The following is a 9,770-nucleotide window of genomic DNA, read 5'->3' as shown; positions in this document are numbered from 1 at the left end:
AATTTTCTAGACCGAACCAAAGCACAGCTAACTGTTCATGGTCGCCTGAATGCTCCCATACAAATTCAAATTCATCCATCAAACCCTCCAATGATTCTAATCTCGCAGTTTTGGGTAAACTTCCTAGTCTCTTTCTTGCTCCAAACTTTCTGCTATAGCTCCCCCCTGCAACTTAAATTCTCTTCTTGCTTGCTGGCGAGTTAGGGCAAACTTTTTACCTTCCACTCACTTATAGATAGCTCACGGGATTTTAAACACCAAAGCAATTGTTTGGCGCCATTGTTCATAACAATGCGCGCGCGTACACCATGGAAATATAAACATGGAATCTCATAGCATAACAAACAAGTCAAACGTTGCTACGAACTTTTATGGAAATAACTACTGGTAAGTTTCAGTCAGCTTTGCTCGCATAACTGGAGTCAGCAATCCATGACACATGCTAAAGTACACAGCGAGAGAATAAAGAAAAACACATAATCTTAAAGCACTACAAAAACCTGTCTACACCTAAAGCACTATCACATGAACCCCATTTCTCAAACACCCAATATGGGATCCTCCAACATAACTCAACTTTGAGGTGATGCTTTAGCAACTCCACTCTGTTGGGCGGTCTGTGATGCTGGTGCTGATTCATATGTCCCACGACCATTGTTAGTTGCGTTGCCGTCAGCAGAATATGCAGCAGGCTGAGAGTAGCCACTACCATAAGAGGTGCCGCTGTAGGGGGGAGGCCCCTGTCCATAACCTGGTTGGCCAGCTGGTGGGACACCATAGGGAGGAGCATACCCTGGCTGAGCACCTGTAGCACCATAACTGGATGGTGGAGCAGTCTGGGAACCTGAATCTGGTTGCGCATAGCCAGATGGAAGTGGCTGGGAGTGTGGGTATCCTGGCTGTCCAGTAGGCTGGCCATAGCTTCCAGGGGTGGTGGGTGACTGTTGGCTCTGCCCATAAACAGGTGGATTGGCTGGAGGTTTCTGTGATTGAGGTGCTCCATAGCTCCCATATTGTGCAGCTGGTTGACTCCCATAGCCAGATTGGGAAGATGGGGGCAACCCATAACCAGGCTGAGCAGCTCCCTGAGGTGGATAACTTGCTGGGCTTGGGCTAGGCTGCTGGCCAGTAGAATAACCTTGCTGCCCCATTGCAGATGGCTGAGATGACCCTTGAGCTGAATCTCCTTGAGCTCCATATGAAGGAGCATGTCCTTCTTGAGCTGGGTTGGCCACATTGCTGTAGCTAGGAGCAGAAGTATAACCTTGCTGTTGATCGTAAGGTGGTGGCTGACCATACCCAGGCTGCTGATACCCACCATAGCCATCTTGGCTGTAAGCCTGCCCTTGTTGGTTATAGCCAGAAGCTGGTGCCTGGCTGTAATTATAACCAGTGCCATCTGCTGGAGCTGCAGCACCACCAGAAGTTTGCTGCTGGGATGTAGGTGGCTGACTATAGTAATCATAACCCTGATTTTGCTGATTTGCCGAGACAGATGACTGGTCCCAGTTAGGGGGGTATCCACCAGATGGTTGTTGTGGAGGATAGCCTGGATAAGCTGGCTGAGACATATTATACTGTGCTGATGCACCAGGGTATGCTCCAGCCTGCATGTAGCCATAACCAGCTTGTTGCATTGGTGGACCAGACGATGGACCCCAACTTGTAGGTGGTCGTGCTTGATATCCTTGCTGAGGATAACCTCCTCCCATGTTTGGATTCCTCATTCGATTCTGCAGAAAATTGATGCTTCATATAACCAATGTGAACTTTAAAAAATGCATTGCAAACCACAGGACGCATGAGCAGATATAAACATAAAAGAGCTAAAATGAGAAAATATAAAGTCAGCATAAAACAACATAAATAAACAAATAGGTCCAATTAAGGGATTAATTGATCTCATATTTTACCAGGAAGAGGTATGAATGCCTACATACCGTACTTGGTTGGAGGAATTATTGAGTACTCCAGCAGAAGCCCAACCTCACCCTACTTGAAGTGAATGGGTACAAAAGAAGCCACAAATACTATACAAGCTATACCACAAAAAGAGGAGAGATGCGTACTAATTGACATGCATCCTTGAAGGACCTTATCTATGGGGACATGGGTCTCATTAATGATGCATCCATTGATTTAAAAGAGCCTAACAAGCTTTCAGCAATGTAACACTACCATCTTCCCAGGAGCCATATCATAGAAAATGCAAGGATGCCATGGTACAAAAACAGAAAATGAATGTACAGATAACCTAAAAGAAAATGCTTAATAGAAAGTAGTCTAATTAGCTTCACCACAAGCACTCAACTACAAAAAAAGTATTTCACAAATATGTGAACTAAATGTACATGAATCCTTCCAGAAGAATACAGGAAAAGAAAGGAAAATGGAGACTACACTTTTGCATGCAATGGCAAGGAGCAATAGAATGCATAAATGTGATCTCAACCTGTATAATTCTTTTAACAACCTGTTACCCAATCAGGGTCAACAAAAGAAACTTGGAATCCACATTGGAAAAGCAAGAATATAATGTTAGGCAACTTACTAAAGAACTGGAGTGTAGCTGTTAGGGAATTTACCATCAGCATTATTGATAACAAACAAATTCACTAAAACAATTTTCCACTCAGATAAAGAAAAAATGACAAATTAAACATTTATTTCTTTGAACTTCAATTTTTCAAAAGAGAAGTCCAAAACTACCAAAGGTAACAATAGTAATTGCCATAATAACCACAAAGTCAAACACTAGACAAGATATCGGAGGAAAATCTTTAAGGTAGTGTTTAGTTATTGTCTTAAGACAAAAGAGACAAAAAAGATGAAGGCTATGGGGGGAAGGAGAGATGAGACTACGACAAATTGTGTTTGATAATGGTAGAAAAGATTGAGTAACGGTCTCTATATCTTGTGTGGTTATGGTGGAAAAAAAAATAATAAAAAAATATTTTACCTTTAACATGTATTAAGATCAAATTCACATATTTTAAAAAATAACTACACTATTATTATCACTTTTGTTTACATTAAGTATTAAAATTAATAATATTATAATAACTCTAGTTATAAAACCTGAACTGGCATAGCAAGTCGATCCAAGGCCTAAGCTTGTCCCGGTTTAAGAAAAAATAAAGTATTGACCCGAACTAATTCAGTCAAAAACTCAGATTGACCAACGACTTGGGACAAAACAGCAGTCATAAACCTGTTACTTCATTGAAAAGAAAATATTGGGTTAGCCTGGATTCACCCTCCTGACTTAACCCCGGCCTTGCCCTAGATCGACATCCAAGTTGGGTTTTAAAACTATGATGATAATTATTTTTATTCATACATTGACTCAAGTCAACCCTGGTTGACCCTCCTGACTTATGACCTAAGGTTTGCCCTAAATCGACCCCGAATCAATTTTTAAAACTACGATAATAATCACTTTTAACTTTATGTTGACTTAGGGTCAACCCAGATTAACCATCCCGACCAATGACTTGAGCATTGCCCCAAGTCAACCCTCAAGTCAAGTTCTAAAACTATGACTAACTATTTTTATTTTTACATTGACTTGGGTTGACCCTCTCAACCCCCGATTTAGGCCTTATCTCAAGTCAACCAAGTCAAGTTTTAAAACTATAATAACCATTTTGTACTCTTACGTTGACCCAGGTCACGGGAACCCAACTCGTGACACAGGTATACCCCTAAATCAAATTTTAAAACTATGATAATAATTATTTTTATCCTTGCATGTCTTAGTTTGACAATTTTGAAATTGATAATTTTTTACAATGATACTTTAGAAATAAAAAATAATAAATATTATCTCTCCATACATGTTCCCTTTGTACCTCCTGTTTTGAAACTACAAAAATTCACTCCAAATTATCCAATGATAGATTTTTTATGTCTCTTTGACCAAACATATTTTTGTCTTCATTGTCTCTGTCTTTTTTATCCTAAAACAGTAACCAAACGCTAGCTAACAAATGAAATTGTCTCAGAGGCTAAGATCTAATAATAAGTAATCCAAGCTAAAAGAGCATTCCCATCACAAGCAAGCTTGCAACTCCTCTCCATTAATATCATTTACTAAATATTAGAAAATGGGATTTAGAACCATACCAGGGCATTCCGAGGGGAACGCCAACATAAAGGAATCCATGTTGGTGTCACCAAAACTCTAACAACACTAATCCTACAATAGTTCTCGATAACAATATCAGTAATATGACACAATTAATAAGCACGATAACAATATCAGTAATATGACACAATTAATAAGCACATACGGTGGTAGAACTATATCCATAAACCATTCACTTAGGGATCCAACCAAGAATGACCAAAAATTTTGCTCAACTAATCATTGGCTAAGGATGCCTTTACAATGCTTACCAACCTAGGCAAAAGTATGAGACATTGTATCACTAAAGATCCAATGGTTCAACATAGCACTAAGAGCTTGATGACAACCATAATCACTCTCAATTACAGCTTGACACTTCAAACTTTCAAAATAAACTTATGTTAAACCATATATCCACCATCCACCTCAAGAGATATAGCAAGATGACACTTAACTGCATATATATAAGAACCTGACCCAGTTGCAACCAGAAAACAGCAACGGTTTATAGTCTTCCTATCAAGTTGATCTATGAAACCAGATGTATATTGAACAGTACAGATTAAATGGCATCCAATTCCTAATTGAACCATAAACCAGAAAACTATTAATAAACAAACCAAGAGTATCCACCACAAAAGGTAGCACTGAACAGTCACCACTATGCTTCAAGAGCTTGGCTTGGAAAAGGAGAAAAAAAAAAAACTCTCAACCAGCTAAGCATGCTCTTGCCAAATGGGTAAACAAGCAAAAGCAGTCTGCAAGTCTAAATCTTAACAACCCAACAAGTGAATAATAAAAAACTGACATGCTTATATCCCAGAAGCAGGTCTTATAACTATCCAGTATTACAATAGGTTATGAAAAACAAAATATCTATGAAAATTGATTGACTTTGAAACATGAATGGAAAAGTTATATCAGCTTCTTCCCATGAAATTCATGAAGGAAAAGGAAAGGCAAAAATGTTCTTGATTATAGAAAGGCGCCCAAAATTCCTTGAATGACACAAGAATAAATGTTCAAGATATGGTCCAAGTTCATAATGCAAAAATTAAGCAAAAAGAAAGCAGCCTAACTAAACAATACAGGACTTAAAACAGATATTAGAAACACAATTGAGAAAGTGCAAGTGCTAAAAAAGCAAAAATTATTTGACTTGAGAAGGAAAAAAAAATGCAAAAGCCAGGCTATATTATGAACTTAAAGATTATCAGAAAATGTCTAGAATATTTCTAGGATGATTTATAATATTATATATATATATATATATATATATAAAAGCCAAAATAATTTTATGTGAGATATTTTACCAGACCAACAATAAGAATCCCCTTCTGACCTGCACTGGAGCATACAATATACCATGACCAATCTGAAAAATATACCTAACCCTAAAGTAGCACAATAAAAGAGAGGACTGCAATGGATGCTAGAATTCCTTATCACATGAACAGAAATCCATATGCTAATTTTTTATATCATGATTAAGAAGCTATATTGTCAAAAATAATAACATAACTAGCATAACTAAAAATATTTTAGTCACATAAGCACAACCAGATCACTAAACCTAAACAAAAAGGCAATAAAAACAGCAATAAAAAAAATATAAAAAAAAAAATCATGAATATGCATATTGAACTGTTTCCCAGAAGTTCAATGTTCCAATACAACAAAAGTTGGGAGTTCCTAAAAGCCAACCCCACAAACTAACATCAACAACCATACATACCTCACTGGTGACTTCATTAACCAACTGTTTTGCAGCCTCAACTTGTTCACTTGTCCCCTCTATGTGAACTGTCCTTTCTGTAGATGTATCACCTGGGGGCAGATGCAAAGGTATAACCTGAAGAAGTTCAAAAATATTTACCTAAGTAAATTATAACTGAACATTATATACTCAACCAGATTAATAAACAGCATGAACAATAACCAATTTACCATGCACCAACTACCAAACTTCAGAAATGCATCTCTCATGAGAAATAATGTAATAAAAAGAAGATACGAGAAAAAATGGTGAGGATGTAATTCAGAAAACAAACCTGAATACGGGCTCCAGACCTAGCTTGCATGTTCTTAATAGAATCACCACCTTTGCCAATAACCAGACCAACCTGTTTTCAGCATGCATTACAAATTACCCTGAAAGAAACCACCCAAAATAGTAACAAAACACAACTACTTCTACACACCTTGTTATTGGCAATCTTCATTGAAAAATGTTCAGAACCACCTTGTCCTGCATACCTTCGGGAAATTGTACCAGAACCCCCTGCATCAGCCTGTACAGAGAAACATTCACCAGTAAGTACCATTAACAAAATTTTAGTTATAACCAAACTAGAAAAACAAAATTCTAGTTGTGGGAAGAAAAAAACCTAGAAGAAATAATCCTATAAAGCAATAAATCAACATTAAAGTACACCATGAGAAATCATCAATGACACAAAACATACAATACTTGCAGCTAGAAATGCATGGCATCAATTGATTATCACTAACTAAAATCTCAAACTATTGAAATAAACTATCCCATGTGGATGAAAAGCACAAATGAGTATACAAGTAAAGCAGCATGTACATATCGCACAGTTAGAATTCAAAGTCAGTGTCCTACCTCTGCAAGGACATCATTAATCAACTGTTCTGCCTTGGCAATTTGTTCAGGTGTACCCATAAGCTCAACAATCCTATATGGGGAGTTGGGATCAGCGTCCATGTCTCGAGTGACCTGAATTTTTGCTCCAGACTGAAGCTGAAGATATTTGATAGTCTCTCCACCTTTTCCAATGATAACACCAACCCTGCCTTGTGGAATATCAATTTTTTTACTCAAACCAGAACCACCCGGGTATGAGCCATATGAAGCCGGAATTGACGAAGGGGCTGAGTTTGATATGGTAGACTTCATATCTGTAGTCAATCAAAGAAGTTAGTTTGAAATTCCAAATCAAACCTGAATATGATCTTGCAGCTGGCAAAAAAAATCAATAAATCTAAAAATTTTGAAAGAAAAAAACCTCAAAATCAAGTTGGCAAACAACATTGGAAAAAAAAAATTCACTGAAACAAACCATAAACATCATTAAAAAAATGTATAAAAAATATAATAGAGAGAGTATCAGAAACTGGAAAAACAAAAAACACCCTGGCTACAGTATACTAACATAAACAACCATTAGCCACACCTACAGCAACAACCATTAGCTATATTTTTTTAGTTTTTTACATAATAAATGAAAAAGGTTACAGAACGGGTACAATTCATGGGCATGGAACATACAAAACATCAGAAACCCTAGCTACAATACTTGTAAAAAAACAGCCAACAGAAACAGCATTGCACAAGAGTCAAAGTGACAGCAGAATTTCATAAAATAAATACACTAATAGCATTTAAACACCCACACAAAGTAAGATTCAAAGTTCAAACAATTTAGAAAAAAGAGAGCGCATATATCCACAAATATATACATAGAGAGCGAGAGATTGAACCTGGAGGAGCAGAGCTAAATCCCTTATTACTCTCAACAGAGTCAAACCCACTCGCACCGTTTTCAGCCCTAGGTCGCTTAATATCAGCACCGGCACCACTCATTATACGAGCGGCGATCTCCTGAGCTTTCTGTTTGGCCATCTGGATCTCGTCAACAGGGGGCGGCACGCTGTTGTAAGATGGTGGTGGAGCGGGGTCGGAAATCGGAGATGAAAATCCTGTTTGCCTCCGAGTTGAGGGAGGCGGTGCTGATTGGTCATCGAATTTGCGTTTGTTGGACGATGGTGGTGTGGTGTCTGTGGCTGTCGAGTATGTAGATTCGTCTGCCATTGTTGAAAGAAACCCTAGGGGATTGAGAGAGAGCGAAGTTGGGTGATGTAAGAGGAAGGAGTGGGGATTTTAATTCTATAAGGGGAGGTGGGGTAGGGCACGTGATCTTTAACCTAAAAAACAGGCTTCGATGCGAGCCCACTAGAGTATGGTTGAAACTTGAAAGTGAACCTCATTATCAAAGAGCTCTGAAGCCAGCCCACCAGTGCTGTAAGCTTTCATTCTCGGCCTTTGATCATATGCTGCTACCTTCAGTTTAACCGGTAAGAACTACAATCTCCGCGCCTGCAAATGCCAGAGCCTAGAAGCCTCTTCACGCCTTTGAAAATCCTTGATCATGTCCTCCCAATACGATACATGGTTGCTCTCCTGGATGAAGGAGTCAAAACCAAACCATTGATCTTTCCACGATCATTCTGGCGAGATGCTCAAAACTGGTCTACTTTCAGCTTCTCGTTACAAGGGGAGGCTGTCTTCCCACTCAGGGTCTTTCATCATTGACTCGCAGAATTTGTTGTTTTACATGAAACTCTGTTCATCAGGTGATGCTTGAGAAAGACTCCCTGATAAGTGTCAAATTTTGTATTAACGCAGAGCTTCACCTTGGGAAAGCACGCCCAGGATCTGCCCACCAAGTATCTTTCCAACCAGGCAGCATCCTGAGTGGACAATTCTTTAACAATTTTTCAAGCAACAGTTTAATGCTTGAAATAAATAGTTGGAAGCAACAAGACCAAAGAAGCTACTGCTCTAAGACTCAAAAGTCCAGGGAGGAAAACACCCAAAAAGAGTAGCTTTACACGACCTCTTTATTCAGTCCACGGGTCATCAAAGACAATACAGCTTTCTAAGAATTACACATGCAAGCAAGACAACGGGTGGTTTAGCACATCTGGTAACAAAAAAGGTTTTAGAGGGTCTGCAGCCACAGTAAGAGCTCCGGAGAATATAGGGCATGGATCTATAACCAAAGAGTGTATTAACAGCCTCTCCCTTCACACAGCACTCGGAAAACAGTTTTATGCCAGCAGGGGACCAAACTTAACTCATTTGGCCCACCAATGGAGGAAGTCCTTGCGTCTATGGATCTTCTTCTGCAGTTGGAGTAATCCGTAAAGTAGGGCCTCGGCAGTGGGTAACACAGATGTATGTCTACAGGGACAATCCTGTCGCAACCACGAACAACAGAGTATGAATAGTGGTAACATCCACCACCGTTTGCACAGCTGCCCATTGAGATGACCCACCTAGGCTCTGGCATTTGATCATACACCCTGTGAACAACTTTCAAAAGCATTAGAAACTTAACTCCCTATCATCATACATGTATGTCTGAACTGACAGAAGGAATCTGATCTGAACGCTTTGCCTGTGCCAATTGTATTTTGAAGCAAGTTCCAACTTTGAAAATCAAGGTATATGACATTAGAAGAGAAAATTCAACCAGCTCTTGTTAAAATTGACATGGAGGTGATTCAAAAATATTACCTCATTACAAAATGTATTTTGAAAATTAACCAGTTAAAATTATCCAAGGCTTCTAAATTTTATGGATATGTTTTTCTTTTTCTTTTTTTTCATTTCTAAATCTTACTCTCTAGCCCTCCAAGGTAAAAAAAAAAGAAAAAAAAATAAAAATACATTATTATCTTAAATAATAATAATAATAATAGATAATAATAAAGACAATAGTCAAAACAGTTCACTATTATCTTAAATGAGTCTGACCATTTTTTAAAATATCTAGACTATTTTTATTTCTATTAAAATATACATATTTGGTCATAAACTTTTCTTTTTTCTGAA

The 9,770-nt window shown here is 38.2% G+C and overlaps 1 protein-coding gene across 1 annotated transcript; it reads right to left on the bottom strand.

Annotated features, from left to right (window-relative positions):
* Positions 1 to 313: 313 nt before the first annotated feature.
* LOC118046019 (uncharacterized) lies at positions 314 to 8,052 on the bottom strand. The gene is made up of 6 exons (XM_035054779.2): positions 7,634 to 8,052; positions 6,756 to 7,051; positions 6,331 to 6,420; positions 6,181 to 6,252; positions 5,865 to 5,981; positions 314 to 1,733 (listed from the first exon to the last, which is right to left on the bottom strand). The coding sequence occupies exons 1-6, from the start codon at positions 7,962 to 7,964 to the stop codon at positions 573 to 575; spliced, it is 2,067 nt and encodes a 688-aa protein (XP_034910670.1). The 5' UTR covers positions 7,965 to 8,052; the 3' UTR covers positions 314 to 572.
* Positions 8,053 to 9,770: the final 1,718 nt, after the last annotated feature.

The sequence above is a fragment of the Populus alba genome, chromosome 18, assembly GCF_005239225.2.
Source record: "Populus alba chromosome 18, ASM523922v2, whole genome shotgun sequence".
Lineage (NCBI taxonomy): Eukaryota > Viridiplantae > Streptophyta > Magnoliopsida > Malpighiales > Salicaceae > Populus > Populus alba.
This window is presented reverse-complemented; position numbering and strand designations above follow the sequence as displayed.

What these genes read in the sequence shown, in the direction of transcription:
- LOC118046019 (XM_035054779.2), bottom strand. Translation starts at nt 7,964, where the DNA reads ATGGCAGACGAATCTACATACTCGACAGCCACAGACACCACACCACCA. An exon ending in ATTTAGCTCTGCTCCTCCAG is followed by an intron (nt 7,052 to 7,633) that starts GTTCAATCTCTC and finishes GATTGACTACAG; the next exon opens with ATATGAAGTCTACCATATCA. An exon ending in TTAATGAAGTCACCAGTGAG is followed by an intron (nt 1,734 to 5,864) that starts GTATGTATGGTT and finishes AATTTTCTGCAG; the next exon opens with AATCGAATGAGGAATCCAAA.